Source organism: Lipophrys pholis, assembly GCF_963383615.2.
Source record: "Lipophrys pholis genome assembly, chromosome: 10".
NCBI lineage: Eukaryota > Metazoa > Chordata > Actinopteri > Blenniiformes > Blenniidae > Lipophrys > Lipophrys pholis.
The window spans coordinates 7899423-7921745 of record NC_137640.1 but is presented as its reverse complement, the minus strand read 5'-3'; the positions used below and the strand labels follow the sequence as shown (position 1 = coordinate 7921745).

The following is a 22323-nucleotide window of genomic DNA, read 5'->3' as shown; positions in this document are numbered from 1 at the left end:
TCACTTCAGAATTACATAATTGGTTATTCATAGAGAAAATCTGTTGATGACATAATTTGTCTATTTTCTGTAACCGAGAGAAACGGACATTCTCACATACACAGATAGGTCACTCTGCTTGGAATCGAACCAGGAATAGTCCTAACTGCGAGGCCATTGTGCTAAGCACTATACCACCATCATCTTCTAGCAGAGCTGTCTAACTTGATTTAAATTTTATTAGAAAGGACTTTCTCAATAGGATGCAATGGGTCATAATCGCAGAAGGGCAATAGCAATGCTATGGGAACGAAAGTTCAGAAAGTTCTGAAATGAAAGTTCTTCAAGTAAAAGCTTTATGTTTTTGTGAAAATGTAATGCAAAAAAAATTAATAAATACTAGAGTGTAATCAATGATTCAGGTGTGTCTGTTGCTGCGCATGTCATTTCTTTTTTCATAGATCAACCATTACCACAAATATATATTTGAGAAAATATGGAAAATACAAATTTTAACCAGAATTTACTGTCTGGCGTCAGGCAAACGGTACGTGTTGAGTAAAACAGTGATGTTTCTCAATTTGTGAGTAATAGCGGGTCTAATTTAGAAAGTTTTTTGTTCACCTTAATCACAATATGCAAAAGAAGCATTTTATCCTCCCGGTGGTAAAAATACAGAGGGCGCGATATCCAGTTCAGTGTGGAGGTATTTCCTTCCCACGCTCTTCAAAAATCACACACTGAACAACCCTGTTTTTCCTTTTGGTTTCACTCACAGTTAGAGATCAAACTTCATCTCTTCACTCTTTCTCACTCAGAGCATCATAGCTAGTGTTTCAGGTGCAATGCTGCTTTAATTAAACCTGATAGGCCTTCAGGTCAAGGTCAAAGGTCACCCGAAAGAGGAAACCCACCCGGGGTCAGGGTGTCAATGACGTGTGTAATATCCCATGCCTCTTCTGGTCCCATACCAGCAATTGTCATGCCTGTAATTGGAGAATTTCACGGATGCTGCTACCAATCAATGCAAACCCAGTTGCTGTCTTCATCCATCAATGTGGACGAATACGTAAATATCTGTGGCCTCGTTTTTCCTACCTCACGTTTAAAGGGGTCAATGCTGCTGTTTGATACTGTGTGTGTAGTGTTGTGCTGAACTCATGATCTCAGCTGAACTTTGCACCAGAAACAGAATAGACTCCAGGCGGCTGCACGTTGGCTCTGCCTATACAGTTGTCCTCTCACTGAAATCTTTTCGTCTGGTATCCACATAGCTGACCTTAACCTCGCCTCCCAGGAGGCCACACTAGTGTTTGCAGTAGCTGAACATAATTTACCAAGCACATGAACTGTGCCCCACCAGGTATTTTCAGAGGAAATGACTGGCTCAAGGTCTGTGCTCTTTACCCCCACGCGGGCCTTTTATTGAGTGTGAAGGTCCAAAAGTCACAACCTCGGAAGTGTATGATAGAGTCGGTGGTTCTGTTCGAGAACCCAAAAAAGATACTGACCAGGCCCTGACCTTGTTTTATAGTTACATCTGTTGTTGGTGATCATGTCATAGTGAATAACAGGAACAAAGAAGCACCACTAACACACTTAATTAAGAATAGTGAGTTTGATCCTCACAAGACCTGCTAAACATCGACATGCCTGAATCCTAATGGTGATGATTTAGATTCAGTTCTTAGCACAACTTAAAATTTAAGCATTTTCAATTTTCTATTATTTTATTATCTTACATAAGATCAAATGTTCTAATATTTATTTTATCAAATTTTCAAGGGAGCCAAAGGTTATCCAGGTCCACCAGGACTGCCCGGAGATCCCGTAAGTTTTTTTGTGTATGAATGTGTGTTTGTGGCCTTGTTCTTCTATATTGAGCATTAACCATTGTGACTTATGTTATGATTGTGAAAAATGTGAGGCGCCAATAAGGGAAATCCTAAAAACAAATCTGGGTGACAACTTTATATAGGGTGGCTTATAGTATGATTTAGAAAAGTAGTAGTTATATACAAAGTTGAAATTAAGTCTGATAGAAGTTGCTGTAACTGAATGCAAAGTCATGAAAACAGCATGAGTCTGCATACGTATGGCCCAGTTAATTTATACAGGCGTGAAACTGAACTTGATGGATGCAGATGTTTCCAGGGAAATCAATGCATTTTTAGGTGAAGACATGTTTTAGGGTCAGGCAATGGTTCTGTGGTGTTGATTATGGTTTATGGTTAAGGCAACCCAGTAGTTACGGTTGAGTTTAGAGTCTCCAGAAAATGTGTGTGTGTGTGTGTGCGCGCGCGCGCGTGTCTGTTTGTGTGTGTGTGTGTGTGTGTGCGTGCGTGTGTGAGACATTTTGTTGTAGTGTAGCTGCACACATGCTTGTAGTATTTACCCCCACAAACACAAGACAGATGTTCTGTAGCTGTTCTGTCTGGTCTCTGGTTTCTTTTCTGTTTGACTCTAGGCTTTCTGAAGTGCTAAAGAGTAATGAGTCACTCCACAGTGGACTAAAACAATAGCAAAGTGGGACAGCAAAGGAGGGGCGGGCGGATTTGGGTGGTGCAGAAAGGTACAGTTGGTAGACAGGGTTGTCTGGAAGGAACAGTGCTTGTTTTATTCCTCCAGCAGTGCTGGTTGAAGTCTGAGTTTCTCCTCTTTCACTTTATCCATCCACCTAATCTCCCTATTCACTGTTCATTCATTCTCTCCCTGCCTCTGTCTGCCTCTCTCTCTCTCTCTCTCTCTCTCTCTCTCTCTCTCTCTCTCTCTCTCTCTCTCTCTCTCTCTCTCTCTCTCTCTCTCTCTCTCTCCCTCCCTCTCTCTCTCTCCCTCTCTCTCTCTCTCTCTCTCTCTCTCTCTCTCTCTCTCTCTCTCTCTCTCTCTTGCAGGGCATACCAGGATCTCCTGGAGAAGCTGGGACTGCAGGTTACCCTGGCAGGCAGGTGCAGTGAAAAACACAAAAACAATTTCTACGTCAATTCTTTTATTGACCGCTCATTAAAAATAATCACTTCAGAGGGTGCGCAGCCAATCGTCACTGCCTGATGCTTCCTGCTGTCTCGTGCACAGACACGCTCATGCTTGATTTGCATTCAGCTGGTCAACAGTTGCTAAATACCCGGTACTGAAAACTGAGTTTGCAATGAAGTTCAGTTTCAAGTAAATCACAATATAAAGTTGCGATCGCACTATTTTTTATTTTTTTTAACTTTCAATGATGTCGACGGTGAGAAAGAGGAAACATAATCTGTCACGTCAAGTATAAACGAAACAAACGTTCTGTAAATGAATGTTTGAATATACACGGCCACCTTTTCCTCTTGTGAAGTCATTTACAGTCTGATGAGTTTAGCGTGCAGAATCAAGATTCCTGTGGATGCTGCGTTAAAGGTCCTCCTCACCTGAGCCTCTCTTTTCTCACAGGGCTCAGCTGGACCACAAGGTAGCCCAGGGCCTAAAGGTGTCAACGTGAGTAGAGTCAACTCTCCGCTTTCATTCTGCCCAGTTCTCCTCAGCAGCACTTGAAGGAACACCTTATTTTTCCTGAAAGGGTTGGGACAGCAACGGGTCCTCGGCCTCGCCACAGAGAGCGTGATCAGGAAATGTCAGGATATGACTTGTATTTCTGACATGCTGCCTCACGGGAGTCTGCTTGTGGGGGCTGGTCCAACTCTGTATTGTCACAGAGAAGGCGGCCGACTCGTTCTTCTCACCACGGTTCATTCCTCAGCAATGGAATGCCCTGAAACAGGCAAGCGGAGGAAAGAAGGAAGGATGAAAGAAAGAAAAAGAAAAAACAGACGAGAGAAAGTATAAAAGGCAGAGGTTGGAGGAGGTCAAATAAGCTAGTGAGAGAAGGGACTTAAGTGGAGCATTGCAGCTGAGAGGAAGAGGATACGTGGGATTATTGTGTCAGACTTGAGGCTGGCAGAGTGAATAGGAGCTACAAAGACGGACAGTGTGTCGTAGTGGGGCGAGTGTGTGAGAGAGAAAATGAGCGAGAAATGGAAGGTAGGACTGAGATGCACAAGTGAGTCATACATACCATTACTACAGCTCACATACATATCTGAATGCAGTCCATGTAATACTAACCAATACTGGAGTTTGTGTCCTGGGATTCAGGATATATATATGTACGCACATATACACACACACACACCTACGCATATAGTATAGTATGGAAGTATATAGATTAGAGATCTATGAGGTAAACAAAAATGTGTTAAACAAGTCAAAACATGCAGGAAATGACATAAAGCAAGACGTGCAGGAGACCAATTGAGAAATGCAAAGTTGTCATCCAAATGAAAAGTCTAAAATGTAAAATATATATTCTGGACTGTTTTAACACTTTCTTGCTTTTTACATCGTACGCACACATTTTTTCCAAAGGGGACATCTGTGCCACTCAAAAAAGCTTTGAGCACCCTGTCACTGTAGATGACTCAAATTGCAAGAAAGCTCTCAGGAAAAATAAAGTTTAATTCAATAACGACCAGCTCAGTGGCTTCCAATGCCAACTGTGCTGATTTACCTCAATGTTTGATCTATGGAGAGAAAACAGCCAAACACAATAAAGTAATGTAAAAGCTAAACCGCTGCAGCTAAAAAAAGCTATAATATGTAATGGGTTTTTAATTGAAGATCTTTATTTTCACAAATGCAAACTGCAGTTTTAGACGCAAGCTGTGTTCGCTGGACGCTGAAGGATAAATCATTCATCTCCTATACAGCTTTAACTCGGTGGTTGGGGTTCAGAGTGACGGCCGTCTGAAAATGGGCGACGCCCGTTTACATTTTGGTTATATCACCAGTCATCACAGAGCAAACAACGAGAAACAGATACACGGACAATTTGAAGACATCAGTTAACCTTATAGGTTTGGTCTGTGATGGGACACCCAAGAACACCCACACACAGAGCAAACATGCAAACTCAGAATCTTTTATTTACTGAGTGAGGCCTTCACAATAAGACGCTACGGTTGGCCAAATTGCATTGATATGATAATAATAGAAAAATCTGCTCCAACCAGTTTCAATTATGTAGTATGCAGTATCATTTTCACACGTCTTTTCTTCTTGAATCTACATTGATAAATCATAGATAATATAGATAATCAATCAGCTGTTTACACTGACCTACACTAGTATATAGCCTTTCAGTTATTGTCAACTTTTTCCCACATTGTTGGCACATTTGCCCTAAAAAAAATGTTTGTAAAAAAGAAATGAATGAATGAGTTTGATATGTAGGACTAAAAACGAATTTATTTAATGTCAAGTTTTGGCGAAGCATTGCAATAGGTTACTTTCTGAAATCATATTTGAAAGACATGTTGAAAGAAATGTGACGATGTATAAATATTGCTCCTTTATAGGGTTTTATTGGGCTTCCTGGTGTTGCTGGGCCACTCGGACTGGAGGGAGAGCGAGTGAGTAATGTTTCTTAATAACAAGTACATATGAAATCAGAACTTTTGCATTTCTGTCATTAATTCTATTAACCCGAAACCAACACTATTTTTCAATTTACATTAAGCAATATCCAATTCGTTGTTGTTGTTTTTTCCCCACAATTATCTTATGCATTGTTTGTGTAAGTTTTGTTTTAGCACGTTGCAGTAATGAACATTTGTCAGTCATCTCTGGTGCATTATAAGCAAACCATAGATCAGAAGCTTTTTCACTGACTTTGGTTTTGGTGAAAAGTTTCATTATCCACAAAATGAAGTGCTCCTTGGTTCATACGTGTGAGATTACTGTCTCAAGGAAATCATGGTCTTCATGGGTTTTCTTACTGCAGTAATTGAGCACAGGAGTGTGCAAAAACAAAAGATTAAAAACATAGAATCAGTTGAAACATCTTGACTCTGTGACAGGTGGTACTACTTTTGAGACAATAAAATGGCTAATATTAGACATTTTCTGAAATAAATTCCGATAAGATTTCATGGCTTGTAACTACTCACCCACTAACGCAGCGATTCATAGATCAGATATATAGATTTATTTATTTTTTTCCTGGTTTGACATCCAATGTCTGAGTAACCTCTCCACTTGTTTTTCTTCTTCAGGGCATTCCTGGCCCCAGTGGAAAACCTGGCCCCAAAGGAAGACATGTAATAAAGAATTTCTGGATGAATTGTGCATAGACACCAAAGATAAATTACATATATTTTTTTTACATAATTCTCTTACATATTTTGACACTAGTCTTGCCGAGTTTGTTCCAGGGTGGCACAAAAAAAAGAAAATGCAGTTAGATTAGGTAGAGACAGAAGGAATGTCTGGGTCAGGCCCCCACACTGTGAAAAGTTAATGTTTTAAAAACAAGTCTTAGCCTCTCTATGTTGAAGTTGCCAAATGGGCAGCCAGCCCACTGTCTGTTTTGTTTAAAATTCCTTTTTTTCTCTCGTCTGAATAGCTCTGAGACACAATCTGTCTTAAATGCATTTTGTTGTATGTCCACATCATTTTCATGCTGATATTACGTTTGTGCAATAAGTTGTTATGACAACACATAGTTTGATCTCAATCCTGTGAAAAATGGCTTAAATTCTAGACAAAAAATGTTGAGAAAGTGGAGGGAAAAAAAAGTAAATCATACCACTGTTATGTTTACATGTGAGAAGGTACTATGTAATACAGATAAAGAATGTAATTAGCAACGGTCCTCAAGATGAATATACCCTTTCCCCACAGGGTGTGGTGGGTGATGCCGGGGAGAGGGGACCTCCTGGTCCAGATGGCAGTGAGGTAAGAAGCTTCATCAATCTGCCGATGAATATTGGTATACTTGTTTCAGTATTCTGCATTTAGTAGATTTTTTTTTTTAGACACAAGGTGTTAGTGCTAAAGTACAAAATTGCATGCCTACGAGTCTATATATCCTTGAAAAGACACATTGCTGATGTCATTGTTGATTTTCAGCAGTGACTTTTGAAAATAGTAAGACAATACACTGTGGAAATGCTGTGGAATATTTCGAGCACACAGATATTGTTATTATTAATGTTGCTGGGAATCTTGATTTACGGAAATTGAATGCTCATGTTTCTATTATGTGTAGTGCAGAAACATGGGGAAAAAAACACTTTTACAACTAATCTCATGCAACTCTCATTATTGTATTTCTTTAACATCACAGGGAAATGTGATTTATGGATTTTAGCATTTTATCAGTAGGTGTCATGTTATTCACTTTGTAGTTCATATTGTACCTTTATAGTTATATTTTATAAAACTGTTTTGTTTGATCAAGTACATTGGAGAGTCCATGGTTTTCTATGGAGATATAACAATTAGTTTTATCCTTGAAGAATTCAGGTTTTTCCAATTCATCCTAGAGGACTTTCCATTACTGTAAATGTCTTGTGTATTTAAGATGCTGCTGTGATGTTTTACAGGGACCTGTTGGTGGAATTGGCATTGGCGGCTTTCCAGGTCTGAGGGTAGGTCAGATTTTTTCTATGGTGGCAATAGTTTATTTATTTTATTTTATATTTTTTTTATTCATGTTACATCTTCCTATTGGGGCACTTTGTTTGATCTGTCATTCATTTGGCTCACACCTCTGCCTCTGTCTGCTCCTGCACTTGATATTAGGAGTGTTTGTCAGCCCTGCTTTCATTCTGCCTGTTTGTCTTTCACGGTTAAATTGTGGTTTGGATGAGTGATCGCAGGCTGTACTGTGTTGCTCCACAAGCAATGAATGTGAATTTTCCTGCTGCCGTTTATTTCCTGTTTAGCGTAACCCAGCATTTTGTGTATTTAATGGTAGCAGCACCCCCCCCCCCCCCCCCCCCATTGACTGACACTGCTGTGGTCACTGAGGTGTGTAGGCAAAGTATTTCATGCATATTTGGCCACTGGTATAGGATTCACACTGAAATTAAATAGGAGGATATTTAACAGCTGAACAGGCAACACACACATTGGAAACGGTCCAGAAAGTGCAGCTGAAACAAAAAGAGCAAAGGATGACAGAGAGCATTCAGCTGTCATGGTGTAGCTGTAATATTAAGTGGGTCAAACTTATTTCCTCCAGTACATTTTACCGCTCCAATCCCATTGAAGTTCATTATTAATCAAGCCAATTCCTGGGTAGCACACTGGATCGGTGGTCCAAAAATAGGTCTGTATGATGATATGTGGTATAACACTTTAAGTGAAACCAGATGCATTGATTTGATTAAAAGAACCCTGCATTACTCCTCGGAGGGACATAAAACCCCATGAAAACATGAAAAATACCTCATAGGTAAGCAACACCTTTTAATCAAGTTTCCATTGGCTCTCTCCGCAGCCTCTTATCGTTGGGTAAACTGATACTGTTGTAAAGAAAAGAGAATCTGTTATACAGTTTGACAGACGCATGTCAAGTGTGAATTGTGGAATTCAAGGAGAGACTAATGCTGCAAAGCGAGTTATACAACTGTGTCTTTCGGTTTCAACACACAGCCGGTAAGTTTAAACCCTCAAACGCTATTCGCAAAACTACCTGGGAGGCTCCATCTTTTTTTTACCGCAGGGCAAAAAACATCCAGGCGGTCACAGGTCTAATAGAGAACAAGCTGTTTAGGGTTGGTTTTTTTCCAGACCGCTTCATTGTCTGAACCCTTTTTAAAATATCCAGATATAAATGTCAACAAAATTGATACAACTGTGCCTGGTACTTTTATTGTGCCATACTTTGAAGCTTTGTTTACACAGCACTGCGCTCCTTATAGCCTTGGATTTATTGCGGTGTTTTACGGGTCACGTTCTGACACGAGACACATCTGGACAGATGGGATTTCCTTACCCTTCACCTCACATGGTGGCTGTAAGTCTTTGCGAACACTGACTGTCAGATAGAAAATATGTTGAATTATTTTGCTTTTACTATATATAGTGCACTATAGCGTGAAGAAACGGAACACAGGTGGTCCAACTCGTAGATATGAACAGATACATTTTTCTTCTCTTACGTTTGAATTTCTTATTTTTTTTTATTATTTATTTATTTATTTTTAGTTTGTCTTGTCTTTAGTTGCTTACAAGGTACTTATTCTGTTGTGAATTATTATGGTTCGATGTAACTTTAGCAAAAAGCAATCTTTGTCATTCTAATTTTGCACGTGAATTTAAGGTGTCTACTGTACGGTATGTCCGACTGAGACTCTTTAGATCAAATTCACATGTACCACTGTATGGTAGCGTTGGTTTCTAACCTTGAGTCCCCATTAGGAGGGTAACAGGTTACAGGGATCTGTACCGGTCTGTCAGCTCTGAGGCTGTGAAAAGTAGGCTCACACACGCCAATAAAAATCAAGGTGTGTGCTTTTGTATTTTTGATAAAATGCCAGTTTATGGCTTCACAATGATATTTGGGCTAATCAGAGACGGGGGTTCTGGCCTTACTTTTGGATTAATGTGGGGGAGGCTTAAAGGAAAAACGTCAGGGACCGCTGCTCTGTCATGTATGTAAGCATGACAGTGAAATTAGTGTAATAGCTTTGTTCAGCTCATAAACTGAATCATATGTCAGGAGGCACTAAAACCTTGTGTGCTTAGAGCCTGTTTTGTCTCACTCTGTTTTACAAATGTTCCTGTTCAAGTCATGTCCGTTGGTTTTCTTTTCTTTCTTTTTTGATGATTCACAACTTTTATTGACTCCCAAACATTGTGAGATGTTTTGGATATGTAGGTCATCCCTAGAAAAGCAGTACTAACAGGAACGCAGATGGTTTTGCAGCAAATTTTTGAATAACAACACTCCTTCCGTTATGTTAAAAATCTGTTTTGATTTGCGTTAATTTTTAGACTTTGTGGCATGCCTTAACAAACTGAAACACCATAACAAGCACTAATGATGGGATATATTATTAGCATTTCATGCAGTCAGCTGGTTCTTCTTGTTGTTTTTGGTCATTTTGAGTTACAGTGTTAATTTTTTGTTACTCTTCATTTTATTGTTTCTAATGATTAGAGGATTTGTGACTCATTAGTTAATCATGCAATGTAATCAATTAATCAATTAGCTTAAACCCAAATTGTTGGTAACTGTAGGTACCAGTTAAAGTAATCTCATCAACATTATATATCATTAATTTTTTTCAAAATACAATTAGAAATTATTTGGTAACCCAATCTACCAATGAAAATAATAATATTCATAACTGACATGATCACATTCTTCATAGAGATTGTCTGTAGAAAATAAATCATAATTAATGAAAGAAACCTGTGACTTATTCAGTTCTTACTTGTCTTTATTCAAACAGCTCATTGCCCGTTGTTAATTTTAAGCAAACAAAATGAAGAGCCAAAATACTCATCACACCTCCTTCTTACTCAGTCTCTGATGTAATTCATACTTCAGCAGGGCTTTCCAGGAGAGTGATTATGACGCATGGTTGGTCTCACAATGTTGTTTAATTTGGCATCAAAAACTCATTTTCACTTCCCGGTGTCAGTCACACTCCTGTGGCTCGAGTGGTGCTCCCTCATTTATTGAAAGGCATTTACACGAGATCAGACCTCCAGTCGAGGAGTCAGAGACAGAGCAGACGCTGCAAGTGTTCATGCTGGTATGTCTCCGCCAGTTGGTGACTCAGCAAACTGTGGTGCAGCCAGACTTTCATACAGCTATGATGAAAAAAGCTAAACATCCAGACGGAGACCAAGACTGTACTATGAAGTTGTTTTTTTTTTGTTTATTTCTTCTTGTACGTTTCAGTTTCACCACCTCGCCGCCTGACTCCTTTTTAAAAACATGTTCACAAATTGATTATGGAACATACATACACTTACTTACTTACTTACTTACTTACTTACTTACTGACTGACTGACTTATTTATTTATTTATTTATTACTTGACGTACGTACATAGATACATACATACATACATAGATACATACATACATACATACATACATACATACATACATACATACATACATACATACATACATACGTACATACATACATACGTACATACGTACGTACGTACATAGCATTAAGAATATACTATTAAAAGTAAAATAAAAACATCAACAAGTGGCCTGGGAAACAAGATGTGTTGAGGTTGCCTAGAATTGTAAAAGTTATTTTCAGCTCTGAATGAAATATTATTGTTGATATTCTATGTTTCAGTTTTGTCCTACACTTATTCAGTCATTTCCTTTTGACATTTTTTTAGACTATAGTGGGGAAGAAGAAAAGCTGGACGGAGCTCTGATACCTTTTGTCCTCATGATAACCACAGCTGGTGCTCCCCTGCACGCAAACACAAATCATCTGATACACAGAGATTACTGCAAATTAGGATGAACTATAATGCACACTCAGCAGATGGAAATTTAATAAAAGAAATTTAAGCTTGATTTAATTTGATGTTATTTTGATGTGAGATTTCTAAAATTGCACGTGTAATCGGGCCAATGAGTGCAGAAGCAGCTCATATTTTGGTTTTGTGAGGTTACATTGGTGGTGTTGAAATGAGATTTACGGGAATGTACCGATCTGTTTTTTATCAGGTCTTAAGTAATTTTTCTCCCCATGCTTCTGGCAGAAAGTGGTTTGGGTTGACGTCTAAGCACCTGGCAGTCAGACTTTATCCTGACAAAGTCTCTGTGTGGGCTGATGAAGGACCGTATCTGTTCAGCTGGGCTGGTGCACACCAGTTTTAGAGAAAACCTCTCTTCTTCTGCTTATCTCTCTGTGTCTCTTCTTCTTTTTCATTTGCTGTTTGTTCAGAGCACTTCCTGATGGTTCGCATGGGATTCGTGTCAATGCTGCTGCGTGTCAATACCACTATAGGAACTTTACATCGAACTTGGGACTTGGAGGGTTCAGATGAACTTCCTGTCTGAGCCTCATTCGCTCACATTTATTGGACATGGTTGTTTTTAATCTTGGTTAAAGTGTAAAAGCAATTGATGAATGCAGTATTTTTCCAGTTGTTTGACATTATATTCATGAATTTTAACTGTTAGTCATGGTTTGGCTTATGTTCATTAATTTACTCATTTAAACTGAAATCTAACCACTCCCCTTGAATGGCCAGTGACACACACGTATCCAAGCATCTGGAGGTGTGAATTAATCAAATTGACCTAATCCTTCTATTAGCTCTTTGCTCTAAATCCAACAATGATACACATGCAATTGTTTTCATACTTTTAGGCAACACTGCATTGCTTTGTATTTATCCAATCACTCTAAAGTGACTCACAACTACTGCATTGTCTTCAATTTATATTTACTTAACAATCCCGTTAGTCCAACCTTAAAACTTGTGAAAGGAAATATAAACCCCTGGGGATGTGATTTCTGTCACCACAAGGACCATTAATCACTGTAATGCCAGTGAGTGAAAAGATCTTGGTCTGCACAATGGGAATAAATACACACACGCCACAAACACTCACCCTTGTCGTAACAACATCATTGCTACTGACAGTTACTACGGAATGGTTAAAAAAAAAGAAAAAAAGAAAGAAAGAAAGAAAACACCTCCTCATTGGTGGACCTGTCAGCTTGCAAAGGTCCAGCAACACTTTCTGGCCAATCTCACCTCGCCCTTGTCAATTAGCGAGGATGTTGTAAGCTGGCAGTAGCTGGCAGGACAAAGCTGATGCACACAACACCACTGGGTGCTCTGTCAGCAATGCTTAGTTCAGCTGTAAGATTGTGGCAAAGAGGAATGCTCTGTGGAGGAAGTTTACGTCTGGAAAACATCAAGAAGAGATGGGAAATGTTTGGTGCGAAATCTTCCAGTGTAAGGGGGGGAAAACAATCATTGAATCTGCATATTTCTTTTTTCCAGGGGGAACCAGGGCCTGAGGGACCACGAGGACTGGCTGGCCTGGTGGGGCCTCAGGTAGGCTAGTGATGAGCTGCTGCTCATGTTCACTTTACAAACAGTACTGTTACCTGAGGTGACTGAACCAATTATTATCACTACCTTGAACTTTCCAGTCATTCATGTAAAATCCGCATATATATATATTTTTTTACTTGTCAAGATTAATGATTAAAAATATATATAAGAGGATAATTCCTTTTATATAAATTGGTAAAGTCATGCATCACTGCCTTCATACTCCCATGTGTTTGTTACTTTGCCGTTGTTTGTAAGCAACACATCCAGCAGAGGGCAGTGTATTCACGATAGTGTAGAAGATCAACAGTCCTACAAAACCGTTTTTTATTGCATCTTTGTCCCGATGTCCAGGCAAGGTAATGTTGTAGGTTGGCTTGTATCCAACACACACATTCACACAGTCTTATCAGATACCCAGTCTGCTTTGTACCTTTCGCTGGTTGCAGTTATACTCTGTTACACTGCCCCCATAGGCCATCGGTGGTATTACTCTGCGAGCTCCCTGGATACGTGCCAAATTACGCAATGTGTTACGTAATGAATGCAGGAACAGACAGAATGCTCCATCTGCATACTTAGCGTTGAGTTTAGGTTGGCCTTTGGAGTAGGACTTGCTGTGTGGAAAATTACCCACCTTTGGTGTTCTCCTTAAGTGTTGTCACTACAATGGGAATAACATTTTTCCTTGCTGCAGTAAACAGAAAACAAAACACATAAAGTAAACATATTCTACAGTCTGAGTAACCCAAGCTGTCGCTTCTTGCATGTCGAGAGTGAAACTCACTTGATAAATTCCGGCTGCAGATCATTTGATTTACAGAAAGTTGCATATTTCGTTCGAAATTTCTGATCTTGTGTTGGACATATCCAAAAGTAATGATCGAATGTATTTCCTTGATAGGTACAAGTTGGATACTTTCATTTCATAAGTAAAAGCTACAGTAAATCTCCGCAACTGACGCTCCTGAAACGATTCCTTTTGCTATAGTCTTGCATTTTATTTAATCTGCATTAAAACACGACATTCAATTTATCATTGTTTTGATTAAAACTGGGAGTTGTAGTGAGGTCTTAAAGCTTTGGGTTTGAATTATATTGCTCCTTTCTTCCCATTCTCTGACACCCACTCCTTCCTTTTCTCTTCCTTTTCGCAGGGCCCAGCAGGACGAGCCGGCCCACCTGGATTGAAAGGTGATAAGGTGATCTAAATATTGTATCTCAATATATATCTCAGTGAATCCATTTCAAATGTGTCGTTAGCCAAGCTTAGACAATGTGACATGACATGATAACAAATCTTTTTGACATTTAATAAATGAGCAAACACAAGTTTGGGATCATGACTGTATGCACATATTAAGCTGTTAAGAGTTTCCATAACAGCTTTTTTGACAGTTTAGAGTTTGTTGCCATACTTTTTGCTTGTAATATACAATAAATTATCTATTTAGAGATTGTATATACAGTTGCATAGCCTTTACTGGAACAAGGTGGTGTTGTGTTATATTTCTGTATGACTATAATGTTTAGGGTGACGTGGGACAAAGGGGCGAGCAAGGAGAGACGGGGTACCAAGGTGATAAGGTCAGTCTTCTGTCACAGCAGCACAACATTTGATCTGAACCATCGATTACCATGAAGCAATAGTCTAACGGCATGACATTGATTTCCCCAACTAGAACTTTACTTTGTGAATCCCCACACAACCTGAAGCAGGCTTTCCTGGTGACACACGCGACCTCACGGTGGTTTTAATTCTTTAAAGGTGTAGCAGTGGTCTTTGTTTTCCCTCTTGTGAGGACAAATACATGGAAACTAGTGGCATTTCTCAAAACAACATTTGTCTCGGCTAAATCAAAAAAAGATGACTCAACATAGTTGCACGGATGCATTATGTGTGTATAAATAAATGCAGATGCTGGGTCATTAATCCCAATAAAGTCTCTACATAAAGCTTGTCTAGTGTGAATTAAGGTTCGCACACATATGCACATCCAGACCTGCACTCTGATATTTAAAAATGGATTTGATTTAAAAAAACAAACAAACAAAAAAAGAACAAGAAGATAAAATACACAAATGAAATGTAATACCAGTTTATCTTCATCTTTCAGGGTGCTGCTGGAGCACCTGGTATTACTGGGCCCAGAGGGAAACCAGGACCACCGGTATGTTTGTGTGTCTTTCGAAACATTTGACTGTTTTTATTTGTGCCTTTTCATGGTCACCTGTGCTTGTCTAATATTATAGTAGCAGCTTTGTGGAGCTTTTATAGATAAAGCCAAGTAAACGGAGCACGCTGTGACATCTGGACTGTTTGGGCTTGTAAACTAAAGTAACATACCAGTTTTTGCTTACAAATTGCGGGTCTCCGGGTTCTTTGACAGGAGGAAGGAGTGAGACAACATGTTCAAACTGCTGTTTGTTTGTTTATCTTCTAAACTTAACCAAGGTCAGGGAGAAAAAGGGGGATCAATCATCCAAAACTGTCCTACAGAGTCAACGTGCAGTATCAAACAAGGAGTTAGCACATTATGAACTTAATGTAAATCAAGAAGAAAGAGAAAGAAGCTTGACTGAGGTCATTTGTTTCACCAACGTATTTTCAGTTTGCCAAAACAATTTGCAGTCAAGACTACAACTACAAAAGATGTTACTAAGCTTTTGATCCACTCAGTCGAGCCTGTTCCAGCCTGCACAGCGTGTTGATACTCTCTTATCCAGCTGTCTGTTGTCTCCACAATTTAAAGATGAGACCCTGAACAGGCTGTCTGAAAGCAGACATGTAGTAGATCTACATTACATTAAATATTCGTACGTTCATATTGATTTTATAGTTAATTGATTAATACCGATTTCTTTTTTGAAATAAGGTGTTCATACATAAAGCCGGAAAGCCTTAATAAACATGTCCTATCTGAATAACAATAAAATGAAGAGTTTTTTTGTAATGTAAATATCTAAAGACCATAAATACAGAAAAAAATGCGCAAACTGTGAGAGACCTGAATGACACCTGACTAAAAAAAACATTCCCCTTGAACACTCAATTTCTGCTTAATGTATGGATAGATTTTCCACTTATTTAGTGATATTTATTGTTTGGAGGGGAGATGTTGGAAGATGATTTAGTGACCTGAATGTAATTGTAGGGCCTTAGATCAAACATAATAAATAAACTCTAAAACATTTCTATAGAGAGTGAGCATTGTTTACCATCCTTCACATAATTCTTCTTCTTCTTCTTCTTCTTCTTCTTCTTCTTCTTCTTCTTCTTCTTCTTCTTCTTCTTCTTCTTCTTCTTCTTCTTCTTCTTCTTCTTCTTCTTCTTCATTTCACAACATGTCGGACTCGTAGTATTTGCAATAATGACAAATAAGCCTCTTGAATCTTGAATCTTCTTTGTATCATTTTTAAACAGGGTAGAATTGGAGACATGGGCATGCAGGGACCTCCTGGGCCACCAGGACCAGAGGTAGGACATATTCATTTTTTTTTTTTAAACTTCTATTCATTACCAGGCTTTGTTTGTGTCTTTACTATATGGTAAAATATTCTTTCTGTGTACAATGAAACCTGCAGAGAAACATCACAAGAGCAATAACCAGCTATTTTTATTGAAGAATATAAAGATTACAAGTTGGCTCACATCTTTAAATGACAACACATCTTTAATACTATTTATATCTGTAGTAAATAAATAAGACACATATTGTTGGATACCTGAACTGTTTTTGTGCTTCCGTTGGTCTGCCTACACTTTTAACCCAATATATTTAATTTTTTTTAGGTTTTCCCACATTCACTCGTTTCAATGATAAATAGATTAAACTTGGCCAAAATCTCAGGGAAAGTAAAATTCAAGTCATTGCTATAAATAGAACCAGAGGCTAATTACGATACAATTATAAAAACAAAAAAACAAAAGTAAAACAATTAAGTGATGACAGCTTAGAAAAAATTCTTTTTGTTGTAAAGAACAAGGTTTTGGTCCATATACAGCGATTTCACGTTTAGTTCGATACTGAACATATGCCTCTAATTCATGGTCTCGACTATAACAGAGTGTGTTTTGGGTTTTTTTGTTTGTTTTTTTACTTACATGGCTGAAAACACGATTATTTTGCAGAAGAATGCAACCATGAAGTAGTAAATATAGTTTGTTTCACTGTTTTCAGTGTTCCTCTTGGCCAATCACTGCAGCGGCAAAAAACCCGTAAATGATGCAGCTTTTGTCCCTCAGAAATTTACGGACCATACCATATATGTAAACACACAGAAGCACGATTTAAAAAAAAAAAAAGGTAAACGGTTGAAAACTACTTTTATATACAAAGTGACATTTTTCAGGGCAGTGTACTAAAATAAACATGGATAGAACACAAGCACACACACACCTATAAAAGATAATCACACTGCTGGGCTTTACTTTTCTATACGAGTGTGTAATATGATGGGCACAAAGCCCAGGCAGAGCTCCTTTAATGGTGTCTCCCACTAAAGACTATCATCAAAGACATAAGATACAAAACTCATGATGGGGGGTTGAAGTAGCAGGTAGCAGCTGAAGAATGTAAATTTCACGGTGCCGCACATCCTATGATTTAACTGCCACCTAGGCTGACTTTTCAAAGGTGAAGATGAACATATGGTGGGGAGCAGATATCTTCTACTACGGTGCACTGTCATGATAATTCTTTTGTTATTAATTGAATGAAAGTGATGTCATCAAGGTATGCATAGCATTGTTCGCCATTTTATAAAACTAGTAAAGAAGAGTGTTATAAATATAACTCTTTAGCTTCTTGTTCGTCACCTGTTCCTTTCGTAATGACCTAAATCTGCTTGAGCTTAACTTTGAACTGATGTCTTGATAAAAAGAGCTATAAGCAGGAAACTTGCTTCAGATATTTCTGACCCACAGACTTTATGTTTTCAAGACGATGAACTCTGTATGAATTATGAATTTTCTTGCATAGCCTTTATTATTTCTTTCACCATTTACTATGGCTATCATAGTTTAATGTTAGAGATCGGTCCAACATCTGAAAATCTGCTGGACAAATAACAGTGAAAGAGTATAATCTTTTAGTATTTTCCTCTTAAGTATATTTAAAAACAGCCAGTACTGATGGCTTTTGTTCTGGTTTTGACATCACATATACCAACAACTTTACAATGCGTATCTGTATCATCAAAGAAACAATGTTTCCCCTTGTGCTTCCTGCTCTGTCATATTCAAGCAGCCTTGTGTTTAGAAGTAGAAGGTTTCACCTTTTGTCAAGTGAGTTAATGCTGCTGCTGCTGCTGCTGCTGCTGCTGCGATGGACATAAAACACATGGAAAATGTCAAAGACGCTGCTCTCAGGAGTGCTACTTGATCAAAGGTCACGCAGGCCACAGCCAGCAGGCATGTTTTCTGAAATGAGTGATTATGTCATGGCAGGCAGGCCTGAAGGTATTTCGATTTTTGGAGCTTGGAAGCAATCTATCACTGTTTTTACATAAATTTTCTATAAGCCCACCTTCACTCAACAAAGGCTCGATGTCTCTCTGATACAGATTTATGCAGGATGCCTTCAGTGAATTGCAAAGAGATTGTGCACCAGAGCACACGTTGGCCAGTTGTTTGCAAGTGTAATGTCATCCTGCACTGACAACAACACGTCAATCAAACTAGCCATATGACTTCTCGTGATAATATAGCATAATAATAATGTCTTTGTGCTGATTTTGTGAGGGATTTCCCGGAGACATCGGCGTGCCGGGACCCAATGGTCCACCAGGACTAAAGGTACAACAACATCTCTGCCTTCCTCTCAATCCATGCATTTGTTGAACCAAACATGCAGCTAAGATCTTGCCCTCTGAATGTCTTATAGGGTTTACAGGGTGCAAGAGGACCTCAGGGTCCACTGGGGCCGCAGGGACCACAGGTAAGTCAACCTAACACCCGACTTCCCTCTAAACATCGGTGCAGTTCTTGATCTACAGATAAAGAGAGGTGGAAAAACATGACTCATTAAGGGTTTTCCATTCCATCTTGCTCAAGACTTGATTAATCGTCACAGCACCTCCCGTTCAGCATCTAATCTTATCTCAAACAGTTGCGATTCAACCCCCAGTTGGAGGCCCGACCCCCTTGCCACATTTCTTGCGGCGTGTTCCACTGGGTGAAGTCATGATTCACCATTGGGTGCTTATAAAAACAAGACTGAAAGTTTTCCAGCCATGGAAAAAAAAAAGAAAAGAAAAAAAAGAACAGGAGCTTTTGGAACGTGTACAATTTTTTATTGTGCTGAATGTTACAGGATTGATTGTTCTGGCGCCTGTTCAAAAAGGTGCCAAGTTGGGCAACGTGCTCAGTTTTCACACTTCAGATAGAAGAATTGCAGAGACATTGTGACGATGACACCCACAAGTAAAGAAATGAAAATTGACAAAGCACATTTACATGATCACATTTTTTTTAATGTAGATTAGATGTTCCTGACTCGTAGAGCCTTGTCCGCAAAGTTTTTCTTTCTTTCTTTCTTTCTTTCTTTCTTTCTTTCTTTCTTTCTTTCTTTCTTTCTTTCTTTCTTTCTTTCTTTCTGTCTGTGTTTATGTGTGTGTTGTTTGATGTGCCAGCTGTATTTACTTGACACTCAGATTTTCAGGTTTGGTTGTTGTTTGATGGACTGCCGTGCATTTTTGCAGGGTGATGAAGGACCACTCGGCCCACCCGGCAGCGCTGGCCCTACTGTAAGAATTCCCGGACGCATATACTTCAACATACACAAACACACAAAGACAAACATGCACATGAGTTGGGACCCATGCAGGTTGTTTGAACAGGACGAGATATGATAAACACGATGTGTCTGTAGAAGGCTGCTCATTTGATAAACACAGATCTCATCTCCCGGGTTGACAGAACTCACAGCTTCTAGCTTCAGAACAGCGAAGCTTAACTCATTCATTCAACTCTCAGTATGTTCACTCAGACTCGGAATTAGGAAGGAGCACATGTGTGGAGACTATAATAAATATTTCATCAATTTAGCACCAATACTACGATTCACTATGGCAACCGCAAACTCAGCTGGAGTAACAGGTTCAATACATGTATGAGCCCACTGAGAATAAAAAGCAGCTGCAGCAGCAGAAAAGAAGCGGCAGCTTACGCCGATGATCAAACTTTCAAGCAGATTTCAACAATTTAATACTCTTTCTTCGTAGCACAGTGGAAAAATCAGAATTATATTTAAAAGAATAAGTTATTGAACTAAAGTTTGTTTTCATCGGGTGAAAACCCAAGAAAGAAAAATATGTCTAGACGGATTAGTGTAACTATCAGAAGTAACTCAGGCTTTATCCGTAGCAAATACTGTTTTAACAAGAGTTAGAAAACACAAAACCTTTTCGTTGTGTATCATTTGACAGAATTGGACATTTAAAAAAAAAAAAAAGGTGTATACAAAAACAATTTGATTTGGAAACGAGGACAAAAGTGTATTGTAAACATAAAGAGATTTATTTTTTATATAATATGAAAAGGTATGCATGAAAAGATTAAACATATAGTTTTTTAAACATGTGAACATGGGCAGTGGCATGTGTTGATGAGGTTCATCACACTTGGGAAGTTGTTGGAAAATTAAAGAAGTGCGTGTGTGTGTGTGTGTGTGTGTGTGTGTGTGTGTGTGTGTGTGTGTGTGTGTGTGTGTGTGTGTGTGTGTGTGTGTGTGTGTGTGTGTGTGTGTTGAGAGAGAGAGTGAATTCAGTGATTAAAAATCTGTAGAAGTACTTTTTATTGTTGTTGATCATTTTTATTATGTGTTGTTATGGCCTCTGGCAACAAACTGTCAGTGAGTGTGGAGGTGCAGGTTTCACTGACCTCTAGCGCCTGCCAGAGGTCAGCAGGTCAAACAGGTGTTGAGATTGCGGGGAGGGGTCTGTCAGTCACCGGTTCTCCCTGGGGGGTGGAAATACTATTTAGTTTATATCACATTACATATTATCTATGCGGATTAAAAACAGAAGACGTAAACCCAACGGAGAGCTACCAGACAAAAAGAAATCCTTTATTCCAACGACATGTGCATTTAGTGGCCTATCAGAGAGTTGCAATGGAAAACTAACAGGGAATTATAACACGTCTAATGGGTGTCTCTAAATTGTGCCTGGAGCTCTTTGAATGATCACAGCTTCAACAGCAAGCGGATTAGAGCCACTGACAGTTCTTGTCTGACTGCTGTTTCAGTCTCAGTTGTTCAGGAGCAGGAAGATCAAAACTCATGTTGGCTTCACAGTCGAATACAATGATGACTGACACAGAGTTTGTTGACTGTCTCGCCCACGGTTTCAAAGAGGCTTTGTCGTCTTTTGATCATGATTATTGGTGTGTCTGTATTTATATTTATTTCTGTAGGGGAGACCTGGAAGAAAAGGTTACCTTGGTGAACCTGGCCCCGACGGTTTAGAGGTGAGTCGGTGTTGCCAATGCACTAATTACATATACCGGTAATTACACTACAGTGCTATATGATCAATAAATAAAACACATATACTTATAAGGTAGTTTTTGATATATTTCGTAGACAACATGTTTATTTTTTGTCATAGACTTTTGTAACTCAATACTAGTCTGAGTTCAGTGAAAAGTGTTTCCTTAGTTGACTTTTCCTATCAGGACACATTCGCTCTTTCCCAACGCGGAGTCCGCATTCTTCACGTCATTCACACAGCAACAAGATGGTCCCAGTTTAATGATTCCTTAAAATCCAATTCCCAAATGAGTCCTCCATTTCCAGGACAACTAAGGATCTAAGTGTATCCTTCACAATCGTCCACATCCTAAGATTCCTAGCAGTATATCTTACGTATTTACATATTTGTATTGTACTCAAGTACATTTTTTTAGGTGTTTTTATTTTGCTTCAGTATTTTTTCACTTCTACTCCATATATTTAAGCACAAATACCTGTACTCTGCTTCAGATACAGTGAAAGAAACAGTATCTCAGCAGTTATTGAGTTACATCAATAATGGTTGAATACTTTCATTTTCCAAAAAGTCTTTCAGACTCAAAGCTGTGATGTGCATTCTTATAGTATTACACAAACAAGAGGTATGTTGTTTCCATGTATGTGCACATGAATCCCCTTCTTCAACAACACTAATAATGTCAAGATGTCTTCAGAACAGCATCATGTATCAATTAAAGCTCAATTTTATATATTTTTTCTTACTTGAGTTTCATTCACAACCTTCATTTTATTTATTTTTTACTTTCATTTGAGTAAAGAAATTGATTTTACATCTTACTTTGACTAATGTCATCTTTTACACAGTGTCTGTACTTTTGCTGAAGTAATGAGAGTACTTCTGCAAACCTTTGAGTGTCACCAGAAAGACATTGTATTGCCCCCAGCTCTGCTACAGAAGACCCGGGGTAGTTTATGTGCAGTATTTATTATCCCAA

The 22323-nt window shown here is 38.8% G+C and overlaps 1 protein-coding gene across 1 annotated transcript in view; it reads left to right on the top strand.

Moving 5' to 3' along the window:
• The window catches only part of col24a1 (collagen type XXIV alpha 1 chain), a 95142-nt gene that overhangs the window by 31328 nt on the left and 41491 nt on the right, over positions 1-22323 (top strand). The window contains exons 8-23 of the mRNA XM_080473294.1: positions 1765-1809; positions 2871-2924; positions 3406-3450; positions 5367-5420; positions 6063-6107; positions 6691-6744; positions 7395-7439; positions 12801-12854; positions 14012-14056; positions 14388-14441; positions 14972-15025; positions 16279-16332; positions 18598-18651; positions 18740-18793; positions 19557-19601; positions 21271-21324. Coding sequence (XP_080329420.1) covers positions 1765-1809; positions 2871-2924; positions 3406-3450; positions 5367-5420; positions 6063-6107; positions 6691-6744; positions 7395-7439; positions 12801-12854; positions 14012-14056; positions 14388-14441; positions 14972-15025; positions 16279-16332; positions 18598-18651; positions 18740-18793; positions 19557-19601; positions 21271-21324 — 810 coding nt within the window. The remainder of the gene's footprint in view (positions 1-1764; positions 1810-2870; positions 2925-3405; positions 3451-5366; positions 5421-6062; positions 6108-6690; positions 6745-7394; positions 7440-12800; positions 12855-14011; positions 14057-14387; positions 14442-14971; positions 15026-16278; positions 16333-18597; positions 18652-18739; positions 18794-19556; positions 19602-21270; positions 21325-22323) is intronic.